This window comes from Solanum pennellii, chromosome 1 (genome assembly GCF_001406875.1).
Source record: "Solanum pennellii chromosome 1, SPENNV200".
NCBI classification, from domain to species: domain Eukaryota; kingdom Viridiplantae; phylum Streptophyta; class Magnoliopsida; order Solanales; family Solanaceae; genus Solanum; species Solanum pennellii.
The window spans coordinates 1,483,101-1,497,729 of NC_028637.1; the positions used below are offsets into that span (position 1 = coordinate 1,483,101).

The 14,629-nt window shown below is 33.0% G+C and overlaps 3 protein-coding genes across 4 annotated transcripts; all 3 read right to left on the minus strand.

The window, feature by feature from the left end:
* Nucleotides 1-1,120: 1,120 nt before the first annotated feature.
* On the minus strand, nucleotides 1,121-3,499 carry LOC107003092 (UDP-glycosyltransferase 92A1-like). The gene has a single exon (XM_015201348.2). It carries the CDS (start codon nucleotides 3,060-3,062, stop codon nucleotides 1,596-1,598), a length of 1,467 nt encoding a protein of 488 aa, XP_015056834.1. The 5' UTR covers nucleotides 3,063-3,499; the 3' UTR covers nucleotides 1,121-1,595.
* A 129-nt stretch (nucleotides 3,500-3,628) lies between these two features.
* LOC107003102 (lysine-specific demethylase JMJ30) lies at nucleotides 3,629-8,058 on the minus strand. 2 transcript variants are annotated; one of them, XM_015201368.2, is made up of 7 exons: nucleotides 7,495-8,058; nucleotides 6,039-6,248; nucleotides 5,510-5,644; nucleotides 5,262-5,405; nucleotides 5,001-5,093; nucleotides 3,994-4,072; nucleotides 3,629-3,927 (listed from the first exon to the last, which is right to left on the minus strand). In XM_015201368.2, exons 1-7 carry the CDS (start codon nucleotides 7,978-7,980, stop codon nucleotides 3,887-3,889), a joined length of 1,188 nt encoding a protein of 395 aa, XP_015056854.1. In that variant the 5' UTR covers nucleotides 7,981-8,058; the 3' UTR covers nucleotides 3,629-3,886. The 2 variants fall into 2 exon arrangements, with proteins under 2 accessions (XP_015056854.1, XP_015056846.1); XM_015201360.2 differs by having other exon boundaries at nucleotides 3,629-4,072.
* A 2,772-nt stretch (nucleotides 8,059-10,830) lies between these two features.
* On the minus strand, nucleotides 10,831-14,325 carry LOC107003084 (IRK-interacting protein). The gene is made up of 2 exons (XM_015201336.2): nucleotides 13,940-14,325; nucleotides 10,831-12,508 (listed from the first exon to the last, which is right to left on the minus strand). The coding sequence occupies exons 1-2, from the start codon at nucleotides 14,213-14,215 to the stop codon at nucleotides 10,937-10,939; spliced, it is 1,848 nt and encodes a 615-aa protein (XP_015056822.1). The 5' UTR covers nucleotides 14,216-14,325; the 3' UTR covers nucleotides 10,831-10,936.
* Nucleotides 14,326-14,629: the final 304 nt, after the last annotated feature.

Sequence of the window (14,629 nt, forward strand, 5' to 3'; positions counted from 1 at the left end):
ATTTCTAAATCTGGTGTGCTATTTTTAATGATCACATGACAGATCATGAAAAAAGAATATTAATAAATAATTTTAGGAGGGCCAGAGAATCTCATTTATTATTTTTTAAAAAAGTGGCATATCTTGAAATTAGAGATTAGAAATATAAAAATAAAAAATCAATATGGTACATCTTGAAAAAAATAATAAAAAGTAAAAATATGTGGCAGATAATAGTAAAAAAATAAAAGTGTTGTCCATGTGTATTCCATTTGGAAAAAAAGATAATAATTAAAATTAAAATGTGCGTTCTTCTTTTTAAAGTTTAAACTAATAAAAAAAGAACTTCATTTTACGTAGAATCAAATTATTTTTTTATTATACAAATAGTGTTTACAAGAGTTTGTTGTTTAATTCTACAATTTCAAACTTATGTGTTTTTCTTTTTGCGTAAAATCACGTATGATATGTGTATCTATCTGTTTAGTTTTACGAGTTTTTAGACATGTGCTTTGCACGTGTATTTCATATAATTTTAAACTACACAAACACAATATGTGAATATGTGTGCTTCAAACATAGTCCATGTCCACACTTTAAAAGTTAAATACGCAAAGGATTTCACGGATCAATTATTTCTATTTAAATATAAGTTTTATTACAACATAAGCTTTTTAGAAATACGTATTATACTAAAAGAAGTGCATATGTTGCTAGCTTAGCAGTGCTACAAAAAGTGATAATAATTTGGAGCTAAATCAATTGTAATATATTACATGAAGTAGACTCTTTTTGAAGGAAAAATTTAATCGAAAGAAGACGAATGAAATAATGGGACAAATACACCTTATGATGCACTTTATAGCGTATTTTGAAGAATATGAAAAGATTGACCAGAATAAATATCATGGAGAAGATAAAACTACACCTACGTACAACCAGTAAAAATCTAGAAATTTAATATTAATATAAAGGGAAAATGCACAAGTACCACAATCTCAGATACACACTTATACTATACTAAGGTCTTATTACCCCTGAACTTATTTTATAAGTAATTTTATGATATTAAATTCTCGCGCAAAACGCAAATAGCTTTATTAGTTTTCAATAGTTGTAGTTAGAACTTGAAAGTTTTCCCTAAGAACAGATACTTATAACTTCAATATGCACTCAATATATTGTTACAAGCTCAATTCCATCACTCTTAAAACCAATTACAAGTCATCTCATTATCCACAAATTTAGACATTTTCTTTTGGTTTCTCATCTGATATTCGCTCGTGAAAGGCTCGGGAAACGCTCACTTGTTTAATATTCACATTAAAGTCACGACTAATTAGAGTCTATGCCACTCAAAGCTCATTTAAGAGAGAATTACTCCCTACTAAGATCTTCACATATCTAGGATTAGAACAGTTCAGCTCGAAACTCCTGAATAAAGATGTTAACACCTTATCTATCCCACCGCAACATCGATCATTTCTTTTTTCAAAAGTATACTCTGAAACATCCAAAAAAAATTATATATATATAATAAAAAAAGTAAAGAAAGAGCTTGAACTTTTCTTCTAGATTTCTCTTTCTTTATTTTATTAACAAAAAAAAAAAGTCAATTATTGTGAGCCAATCCTTTCTTTCATCATCAAATTAAAAAACTCATCCATAGCTCTAATAGAAGATCCTTTGTAATCATCTTCATCTCTATTAGCATCTTTAATCATTTCTTTAACTTCACAAGCTTTACCTCTTAATCTTTTCCCCTTTTCACCTTCACTACCCATAACTAACTCAATCTTTTCAATTACATCCACATAACTTACATCAAATGTAGTCCCTCTAGCCATTTCAACACAAACACCAATTTCTTCAACCAAAAACTTAGCATTAAAAAATTGATCAGCTGCCATTGGCCATCCAATCAATGGAACACCATTAATCAATGATTCAAGAACTGAATTCCAACCACAATTACTCAAAAATGAACCTATTGATTCATGAGCCAAGATTTCAACTTGTGGTGCCCAATCAACCACTACTAGTCCTCTTTGTTCTTGATTTCTTTCGATAAAACCTTCTGGTAACCATTCTTCTGGTCTGAAATCAGCATTTACATCAAATCCTAAAGGTGGTCTAATCACCCAAATGAAGTTTACTTCAACCCCATCTAATCCTTTTGCTAGTTGCATCATCTGTGACGCGGAAATCGTGTTTTGTGAACCAAAACATACGTAAAGAACCGAATCTTTATCCTTGTTATCTAACCATTCTTTACATTTCACTAAAGAAATTCCAGGTTCTTTCCTAGGATTGACATTTTCTTGATGAAGTATTGGTCCTATTGCCCAAACAGGTATACATAACTTCCTTCTAAAATACATCAATCCAATAGTATCAAACTCCTCAACAGTATTAATCAAAACCCCATCTGAGTTTTCCCAAAGTGGAAGATTTTTCATCTGAAAAACTGAGTAATCATCATTTCCATCAGCTATAGCAAGACTAGGTGACAACTGTGTGACATGAAATTTTCCAGCTTCTTGAAAATCAGGCAATATAAACTCAAGATTATTAACATCTTTATGAGGTAAATTTATCCACATAGAGTAATAGCAAGCTAATCCAAAACCACCAGCACCAACAAAAATAGAATGAAAAATACCAAATTCATGAGTTACCTTAGCTGACCAACCAAAAAAGAAATCTGACACAACACAATTTGGGGGTTTCTTGAAACATCCAATCTTTAGGTTAACAAGATGAGAAAGTATGAATCTGAAGTTAGATTCAAGTGAAGGGGAAGCTTGAAGAAGTTTAAGGGCAAGATTATAAGGTAAAGAATCAGTGATTTCAGCATCTGGTGGAAGATTATGTTCAGTAGTGTTGAAGGGTATTTCAAGAAAATGAATTAAAGGGTTTTTTGATGATGATGATGATTTGAGTTTCTTGATGTTTAATGGTGTGTTTATGAAAGTGATTTGGTAACCTTTTTGGGTAAATTTTGAAGCTAAAGCTAAGAAAGGGATTATATGACTTTGTGACATGAAAGGGAAGAGAACTATGTGAGGTTTTTCACCTTCCATGGTGTGGAAAGAAGAGAGGAGAATGAAAGATTGCTATTGAAATGTTGTCTTTGTTGGATTATATTATAATTGATTGATGATTGAGTTCCTATTGAAGATTTTTGACTTTTCATGTGTGATGATGGAGAGTTTATCGAGTGTTTATATCAAATTATATTAATGTTAATGTATCGATTTGATAGAATGAGTTGAAAGTTATTTATATTGTTTTTTTTTTTAAATATTTGAAAAAAGAGCTAAAAATATCCTTTAACTTTTTATTTATTAGTTAATTTTATCGTTATTGTTAAAAGAAAGTTATTTTTACCCTCGTCGTTACTGTACCTCGATTGGATGAAGTCCCCAAAAGAACTAAAATTATCCAATTTCGATTAAAATGAGCCAATTTTCTATTTTAATCAAAATCCGACTCACTATACCTAACGAATTCATACCAAATTAAAACCCCAAAATATGTTTGTACACACTTGTTGTCGATCGAGCACAATATTTGGCCAACTTAGCATTAAAATACTGATATTTTAGATAGATAAAAAACGATGACAGTAAAGGTATGAGACTCGTGAAACCAATAATTCTGAACCTTTTTATCATTTCATCCGTGAAATCCTACAACAATAACTATACCTCAGTTCCAAATAAGTCGAATTTCATTTTCACCTTATTTACTAAATTCATGATAATGATCAGACAAACCTTTAAGTAATAAAGCAAGATTGCCACTCTTTGGAAATTCATCATCACAAGTCTCAAAGACAACAAGGCTATTTGCAGAAGAATGATGGTTGGACTGGTTCCCTTTTGTATACACGAGACGAGACCGATCAGTCGTCTAATTTTTCAGCATCACTCCACCAAAAGCTAACTGAAAAGCTTGTCGTGAGAGAGCGGACGTAGTGCCACCATTTAGGGGGGATGTAAAGCATCTCACCTTCCTCTAAAATACAGTCCTGGAATTCGAGGTCTAATATATTTGGGAACTCTTTCTCGTCAATGTTGTCTAGATCAACCTTCAAACAAGATTTCAAATGCGTATCAACCATCTAAAGATATCAACAGCCATACAATTGGCAGGGAAAAACGATATTGTAAGTTCATCTAAGAGAGGTATGATAATATGTAAGTGAAGCAGAACCTTGAGATGCATATAGTAGTTAGTTCTCTTCTACCCTGACGTGTGTTTTCGAGTGCAGTTATGTGCAGCAGAGTAAGAATGGAAAGAGAAATCGGTTACTTTTTCCCTAAAAGATACAGTATTCACTATTCACTCTGTTCTAGAAGTATAGTCGGACTTCCCCTTTCAGCCATCCTAAAATTTCGATAACCTAAAAAGATCTGTGGAACCCATTTTTTCAGGAGGACTTTTCCTTTGTCCTGCTCTCTGAGAACACTAGTCAATAGGTTAGATCATCTCCAACAACAACAACATACGCAGTGAAATTCCACAAGTGGAGTCTAACGAGGGTAGAGTGTACGCAAACCTACCCCGTGAAGTTAGAGAGGCAATAGGTTGGATCAGCTCGTGTTCTCCAATTGATGACATTTTCTATGTTAGAACATTGTAAAATGCTTGTTACAGTGCCATCTCTATATAAGATCTACAGCTTTTTAGGAAGAATTAGTAGTATGTAAACTTACACAAATTTTAATATGAACTTTTCAACCATCGCTAATCTATTCTTTCTGATATGCAACTCAAATAAACATCTTAAAACTCCGTGTCTAGCGAAATACCATCATAAAACAGAACACACAAGGAGTAGTACTTACTACTAACAACTATTTTCAAAATTTCTTTTAAATACTATGCCGAGTAAAACAAAGACAATAGCATAACTGGAGTTGGTAACAACTAACTATGGTTAAAAATACTGAATAACAGACCGTTGAAATGACAATTCTGTTGAACTGCAATTTAAATAAAGGAGAAGCATATACCTGGCTGGAATTACTAAGCATGGTTTCACTATGTGGGTGAAGCTCATCCGAAAGTGATGCAGAGTAAAGCCGTACATACTTTTTGCCAACAACCTGTAATTGAAATGCAGAAGATCACAAGAAATAAAAATGAAACATATCAACATGCACACAGTAACAGTAATTTTTTCCCCCTAAAGATAATCAATCAAAGCAATAACCAATGGTTCAACCTGATTTACTTTTTGTTAAGCTCAGGAAGCTTATAGTAAAAATATGTACCTGAGCAAGTATATTATGGTGCGGATCATGATGCAAAGGCGTCACAGTCCCGGCTGGACCAAACCAAGCATTAAGCGACCTAATTTCCCCACCTCCAGTAAAACAATAATCAGGAATAACAATATCTTGTTGTAGCTCTTGTATCTGTCATTTAGCTACAGAGCTAAGCCACTAATTCCAAAAATATAAGTTCAAGGTAAAATAGTTTACACAAATATACAGAAATAAACGTACAGAAGAAATTACACCTGATCAAATAATTGATGCTGAGCTAAGTACGTAGTTTCCACAGAGGTAGTATCATTGGACCGTATCCTCTCAAGAAATTCGGAAAAAGTGATCAGCTCTTGCTTCCATTCTGGGCACAAATAGTTCTTTCCGACCTGGAAGATGGTTCAAGTCGATATCAAGTTTTGAGTGAAGGGTAGAATAACCAGGTCGGAATTAATTCACACATTGATTGCATTAGATCTTAAATAGCACACAAGAGACACCTTTTTAATACATATCACTTATATCTATTCCACTCATAACATGGAAAGCTAGCTACAAGTTTGGACTCGGTAACAATATTGTGAAAACTAAGCCCTGAGCTCGTTGGTTCTCTTTGCACATGCTATATGTACACATTCTCTTTACACATTTCAAGAAGAAGGGACTTGCATCCCTGTCATTTGCTTTAAAAAGACTTATTTTCTAGATAAGGTTATAAATCTGCCGATCAATTTAATGTTGGAATATGCAACAGTTATTGAGTTCAGTTGTAAATGTAATCACCTCAACCGGGACTGTACGGAAGCCAGCAACCCTTCTAAGATAATTCATGTCATTCCACCTACTCTTAGCAGGCCAGTGATCCATGGAATCTCTGATTACCACCGGAGTTCCTGATAAATAATGCTCTCTTAGGAATGCCTCCAACGATAAGGCTGGCCTTTTCCCTACTAACTTACAAGACAGAGACTTAATAGGTAGCGACTGCTGCACCTGCAAAGTCAAAAGATAAATAAGCACACTTCTCATCTCAAATACACAATTAGCACTCAAGTAAATGCTAGACCACCTCAACTATGTGAAAGCTTAGAGGCACTCACTGATGACCTCACCTAGAAAACATGTATTCACTGATATAAATCATAAAATGCATTCAATTTTTCAACAGACAGCTAGAACAAATAGACAAAAATGTTATAACTGATGATTTAAAAAGACAAAAATGGTACAATCAAGCCTCCTAATCCTTCATAATGGCCTCCTAATCCTTCATAGTGCCATGAATAAACTAAACCCATTAATTACAAAATGCAAACAGGATTCCAGAAATGGATGCTTTATCCTACAATTAGCTAAAATGGATGTGAAACTATAAAACATTTCTAGATTTAGAACATCTCGCTAGTAAGATTCAGATAGTAGATTCCTTGACCAAAAAAGACTCAGAAAGTAGATTAACAAACCCAAAGTTCCTGATCGTGTTTATTCCTAAGCTTAAGCAAGGAAAGAATCTACGTACTTCCTTCACCGCTCAACAGTTGTTCATTCATATCATACCACATAGCACAAAACATGAAGAGGGGGATTAACACTGACTTGATCGAAACTATTTACATTTCTCAAGTTCAGTAAATTGTAAAAAGACTAATGATAGTCACAATTTCATCCCCCATTCCACGGGCTTTCGTCTAGTGGTAAGAGCTCAGTTTGTGATGTGTGGATTAGGCACACCGCACACATCACATATTAACTAAAACCTGTCCACCAAAATTTGAACCATGGCCTACTGGCACACGAAGATTTCTCAGTTATCAAAAGAACAAATCACTCTCCCTCCTAGAATTTTGTTCGGTTCCAAAAAGAATGATTTTTTCTACATTTTCAAACAATTTAACTCAAAAAAATGCTAAAGTATATACCATTAACCTTTTATAAGCACACATATAAATGACATTCAAAACCATAAGTATCATAATCATTTTTTGGTGAAGTATTAGTATCATAATCCTTACTTCCTTGCCTCTTTTCTTTGTTGGCGAACCTTTTAATTTTAGCTTTCAAAACGTTTACGACCACAAGATTTAAGTGACATTTTGATATCATTTCAAGTCAACTCCAGACAAACAAATGATTGAATGATTACTATCAAAGTCACATTTTTTTTGTTCAAACAAAGCTTAATACTTAATAGAAAGCTGAACAATACAACAAATCGTAAATTGCGAGGGACGAACCTCACCTCCGCCACGTTAATGTCTTGAGAAACAAATTTAATCTCTGATTCACCTTTTTCCCCGAGATCACTCTTCGCTTTCTCCTTCTCCGACGCCTTTCGAATCGCGAGGTTCAATTCATCCCTAAGCATCATTCCTCCCATAATAATCCCCATATCTAAAGCTTTAATCGCTTGATTAAACTCACCATTAGCATAATGAAGTTTCGCCAAATGCATACACGCCATTGAATACGCATCCCTCCATATAGGAACAACCGAATGCCATGGACCTGAATGTAACTGTTCCCACGCCATCTCTTTCGCGGCCTCCGCTGCTCGTATATCTCCGGCCGCCGCGAGCGACGTCATGGTTGCGTATGCGTAGCCTCCTTCCTCCGTTATACTCTGGAGGATGTTCCAACGTTCAGAGTCAAGGAATGGAGTTTCTAGAACGCCGTCGTCGGTACCGGTGATTTCTCCGGCCACGGCGTCGGCTGGTGACGTGGACATAGTGGAAATGCTGTTGTGTTCTAGAAGGTTCGATGAGTAAAGAAGATATTTTTGTTTTTGCTTTTTGGGTCCTTTAAATATGGGAAAAAGTGCATTGGATTGATTGGAAATATCTAAAAGAGTATCTAAGATATTATTTATTGTATAGTAACCATCATTAGTATACTTAGAGAAAAAAGGGCAAATATAGTTCGAACTATCGTAAATGGTATACATATTATATTTGTCATACTTTCGTGATATTGATGGTCCTGTCGTTCAAAAATTAGAGCGTATATGCCTTTCACTCTAACAAAAGATCAAATAGGGACACGTGGCGCAATCTTATTCATCGATCCGATGTCGGATCGGTGGATAAGATTATACACGCATATGTCCGTTAGTTAAAGGGTATATATGTTCTAGTTTTGAATGATAGGAGCACCTATGTCCCAAAAGTACGACAGAGGGTATCTGCATATCATTTACGATAGTTCGGAGGTTTATTTCCTTTTTCCCAATTTTTTTTTATAAATTTTCATAAAAATATTCAAAACCAAATTTTTGATAAAATAAATTAAAACTTGAAAAAAAATATTGATAAAAAAAGAAAGGTAAAGAAAAAAAATTGATTTTGATATAAATAACGAGCGAAATTAAAACAATCTGAATCGTGAAAGTTCCAAAAAAAATATTACTACATAACCTAAAAGTTTTCACTAGCAAATAGCGTGCGATGTGAAATCAGATTAAATCGTGAAGCTCGAAACTCGTTACGTGCATGTCTAACTTATGCAAATTTCACAAGCTATCCATATGGTGGGTTAATTATGTAGTCCATGAATTTGCTTCTTTTTTTATAGTTAAGAACATTTTAGATTACGATTAATTATTTATTGGATTGATTATTATTTCTTATCTCACGTATAAAAAAACGAGCCCTAATTATTATTATTTTAGTTTGGTATATATTTTTTTTATTTTTTATTTTTGCAAGTTGAGTAGTTTTCAATGATACACGTATACAATAATATTGGGACTCATGATTCATGAACTTGGACATGTATGGACCAATTGTTATACAAGTACTATCAATTTCTATCATACATCATTGGCTAGATTTGATTAATTTTTTATATTCATTTTAAGATTAAAAAAAATCTATTTTAAAAGTATTTAGCCTATTAAAAAAGATAAATTTAAAATTAAAATCTCTACCTAAAGATAAACGTATACTTATTATTTCATTATAACATTTGGTTGTATTTCTTTTTTTTATCATTCGAATAACAACATATGTATAACATGACATGTAAGTTTACTAAAAAAATATAAAAGGTTTTTTTTTAAAAGATATTTTATATGTATTAAGAAATAATCCATCCAATATTATAAATATTTAATAGCTTGTTGTTCATCTTTTATTATTTTTTTTTTTTAAATTTTAACTTTTTATTGAGTTCCAACATGCAACCTTCACGATTATCGAACTCTGATAAAAGGGCTCTTTTTGTTAAAAGATTGGTTTATTTATATTATTTTTTATTTGAGAAAATGCTAATTCATATCATTATTTGTTAATTTAAAAACAATTTCATTTTTCAAAATCATTTTATATACGTGATCGATTATGATTCAATCATGTCATTAATTAGATCATTTTTGTGAAAGAGAAAATGTTCAAATATGTTTTCGACTTTCGAAGAAAAGGCTCATCCATGCCGCGAAAATAGCACAAATGAGTCAAACTTTTAATGAATATTATAAATGAACTTTTTTTCAAAATTTAGTGACAGATTTGAGTCTTTTAACCGTTATAAATTATAAGTAAATTCAACCACTTAGGAATGTATTCCATTCAAGTAAGATTTACTTCATCATTTAATTTTTGTTTCTTTTCTTTGAAATAAAAGTTTTGCGAATATAACTCTTGAGAAATTATTCTTCCATATAACGTTAGACTCTGATATAATATTTGCTCGTGTATGACCAGCCTTATAAATAAAACATTACACTATCATGTATGTTTTGCAAAATTACGAAGTTTTAGATTATAGTCGAACGTTTTCTCACAAGATTTTAGTTTGTTCAAAAATGATCTTTTAGACCATGATCTAAAAGGTTCATAAGTTGCGACGAAAATAAAAAGATCATTTACTAAACAATTAGCCCAAAAGATTTCACTTTCTGGGACACTAACATAATTTTCCTCAATAATTATTGGAAAAATTACATAAATTAATACATTTTGAAAAATAATTACTGATTTTAGCGATACTTTTTGTTTATTACCATTTATAGCAATATTGTAATAAATCTGTAATATGTATTAAAAGTGATGTATGCAATATATTTGAATTATAATTGTTTTTGAAATATATTATGTTTGTTTGGTAAAAAATTGTCACATTGTATTATAAGTGTATTAAAATGTGTGATAACTGTATTATCCATCATTAAAACTTGTATTATATGTGAATAATAAATTGTTCTTTGTAATATGTATTAACCTTGTATTATAAATGAATTAAAAGTGGTCAAGTGAAAAAAAATATTATTGCTATAAATGGTATATATTTTTTTTATTATAGTATATTTATGTAAGTTTCCCATTATTATTTGCCATATATTATTTGATGAAAGTTTTTATTTTAAAAAAATAAAATTATAGTCACTACCCTTTGGATGCACACTCGGAAACCTACTCTTGTGCAGTAACTTGCAAACCACATAGAAGGATATAACCCGTATTAGGCAAGTTTATTATGACGAGCTCGACCGAGAAGACATTGATCCACCTCCCTCGTGAGATACCACACGTTGCACCAACTCAGTCACCCTTACGACTTACGAGTTTATTTGATCACAATATATATGGCAACTATTTATAGAACTCACTCAAATCAAATAATCAACAAGAGAACACTATTACAAGTTAGATTACTAAACAAGAAAAATGAGAAAAGAGAAACCCTAACTATGATACATTTTTGTACCTGCATATAACCTTACACCTAAGTACTCTATCATGCACATAAAAACCAGGCATAACCATGACCTTAACCTTGCTAGGACCTTGTGATCTTTGCCTATCCGCGAAGACGTCCTCCATGTAATGCATATCGAAAGTTCTATTCTCTTCCACTCGTAGAATCCCGAGAGAAGGATTGAACGAAAAGGCTAACAAATGCAGCAACCAGATGCACTTAGCAGCAACGAAGAACGCTTGGAGGAGTTGTTCAGGCCATGGTCTTGTCCAATTAAGCGTTGCGATAATGCAACTCATTTTCTGATCACAGAACTTACTGAACTCTTCACTATAGTACTTTGTACCTTTCCTCAACACCTCGTTCCAACTTAGGTTCCTCAACGCGACAAATGATGAGAACTGAGCGTGGCGATCTTGTTGAGGGTCTAAGTGTTTTGCTGAGCCATTCTTTTGGAACACACAGTTTTCGAAGTCTTGAAAAAGTGATTGGTTTATGATGGATTCAATGTGGTATAGTACTGCTTTCGAGTACTTCGAGTTGAGAGAGAGCTTGTAAGGTTGAAGCAAAAGGTTCAAGTTATCGGTTAACAAATTGTCTGTTTCTTCAATCTGTCCTATTAGGGTCTTGCTGAACTGTTTCACCGATAATCTTGACTCCGATACCATCTGTAAGAACCCTTCTAGCATTACCTCATCATTAACCGGGATCACATTTTCTCCGTCCCCATCGATGGATTTTCCATTAGGAATAGTTCTTAGCTTGTTGGAGGATACAGGGGACTCTGTAGCTTGAATTGCTTGCCTTAAGGCCTTTTTCAGCTCTTCACAGTAAGTTTCTAAGTACTCTAACTTTTGCTTTAGCTCACCTAAAGACGACTTCATTCCCGAGACTTCAATCAACGCTGCATCTCTGCTCTCGTTTGCTTCCATTAGCTCTTTCTTCAACGTCTCGATTGAAACCATCCCTATATGATGATCCTTTAACACCTGAGAAACCTCATCGAATTGATCTGTTCGGTTTGGTGAATTCTCAACCTTGTTTTTCTTCTTTAGCTTAGGGAACAGCCACGACAAGTTCATCCCGCCTTTACTCTTTGGCTGCGATTGAACAGAAACATGTGAGTCCGTCAATGGCACGATGACATTCGAGTTCTTACCACTCTTGCTAGTACTACTACCACCACCATCAACCTCAGTACTAATTGTTGCAGGCTTACACTTGTTGCAAGATGAAATCGAGTTCAAGTCCCCTAATGAGTTTCTCCGAGACTTGATGTAACGAGCGATGGGAGAGGCTTTACGCGTAGTGACATGATCAGTACACGAACTCGTGACCGATCTCTGATCATCAGCTGGACAAATGTGGGGTTCTAAGTTGATCAGACTGTTAGTAAATCCATTTTTGAAGGTCGAATTCGCCTTTCTGTAATCCGATAAAACGGATTCATTGTTACCATTTACTACTCCTCCAAATCCATATTCATCCCAAAGTTCAGCATAGTTTGGATTGTGATCTAAGTGTAGTTGTTTGTATCCTGGCAATGGTTCATCTTCATAGCTCTGCACACAAAATGTTGATTCAAAGATCATAAAAAATGAAGTGATCATAACCTATGTTGCTCGGACTCTCCAGAAATGTTGCAAGCACTTGTCGTATCTTCCAAAAAAGCACCTTTTTGGAGGTTACGACACGTGGCCATCGGCTTCTTTTTGAAGAGTATGAGCAACATAGATCACAACTAGTCTTGATGAATAATGTTGATTCAAAGATCATTAAAAATGAAAAAAAAAATTCGAGATTTCGACCTATAGAAGCTATACAAACCTATGTTATGATGCTCGTACTCTCAAAAAATGTTGCAAAACTCCCATTGGATCCTTTAAACTCTTCAAGTCAGCCATGCACCTGATGGCTTTTTTGAAGAGTTTGAAGGATCCGACAATAACGTTGTAGCATTTTTAGAGAGTCTGGGCAACATAAATCACAATAAATCTTGATCTCAAGTGAAAACAAGAGTGGCTAACTTGTTTTGGTACTACGAAATTTGGTGTTAATTTCACGTATAGTCACTGATCTTTGTCTGTATAAAGTAAGTCACAAAATTACTTTTTATCTTGTTAAAATAATCAAAGTTCACTATCACAGTAAAAGTCACTAAACTTTACCTAATATAACAATAAAGTCGTAAAACTACTATTGTCACATCAAATTAACTAAACTTTACTCACTATAACATTTATTAATTTTACTATTATATAGTTATAAAAAGTAGTATTGTGCAATATATATATAAATATAAATACATGAATTATTAATTATATCATATTTATTTCAGGTTTGACATTTAATTCCTTCATTTGGAAGCAATATCTAGATAAGATTGTCTAAGCTTGAAGTCAAGATTATTTAGTATTTGGCAAACACATAATATATTTTCATAAATCAGATAAAAAAAATGCAATTTGTACCAAAAAAGAAAAAGAAAAAAAACTCATGAGAATTTACAAAAATAGTCTTACCTCTAGGTAGAGAGCATATTTCCTAAGTAAAACATATCAAAATTAATATATTTAAAATTTAAAATCTTACAAAAATAACATTATAGTGCACTAATAATACATGTACACTCTAATAAAACATATTAAAATCAATATCTTTAAAGGTGAAATCTTTACGACAAGAACATCATAATCGGTCTAATCTCATAACGGGGTCCAAAAAAAGTTGTGTATACAATCATACCCCTAGGTAGAGTTTGTTTCAAACACATCTCGACTCAAGTAAAATATATCAAAAAGTTAATATCTTTTGAAGGTCGAATCTTTACGATAAGAAAAATATAAGACAGTGTAATCTTATAAGTGAAGTCTAAAAAAAATGGTAAATAATCTAACATATCAAAGTCAATATCTTTAAAGATCGAATCTTTAAATTCTGAATCCATCTCTCGTCAAAAACCAAACTTAAAGCCAACAAGAAGGAGGACTTACTGGTGTGAAAATAGGATAATCTTGAGAAGAAAAATGGTGAGAATGAAGTGAAACAGTTGGAGAAGCAGAAGAAGGGAACTTCTTGATAGGACTATTCCCTTGTTGTTGTTGTTGTAAAAGGGCAGCATGTAAAGCTCTTAATTCAATTGCTTTAGCAATTGCATCTTTAATTTCTTGTCTATTAACAAAAACTTCACAATTCTTGTTTTTGTAACTTGTAACTTCATCATATTCTTGAATTTTATTTGTTGATGATGATGTAGTAGCACTTGCCATTAGTGAAAAATGAAAGAAAAATATTTACTAATGTTTTTTTTTTGTGTGTGTGTTTTGTGGTGTTATGTATATCTACATTCTTGGAATTCAATGGTTGGTTTTTTTAGGGGTTTNTAAGGGAGTGGGTGGGGAGTGGGGAGTGGGAAGAGGCAATTTTGTCTTGGTTCTTAAGAGTATTTAATGGGAATATGAGTGCATGTGAAGCAAAGAGGGAGAGGTGAGGAAACAAAAAAAATAGGAGGGGTAAAATGGTCATTTTGAAAAAAAAATTATGTGGATTTTTGTTATTTTCTATTCGATGTTCGGTATTTAAAAATACAAGCAAATATGAAGAAAAGAGGGAGAGGCGAGGAAACAAAAAAAAAAAAGAGGGAGAGGCGAGGAAACAAAAAAAAAAGAGGGGCAAAATGGTCA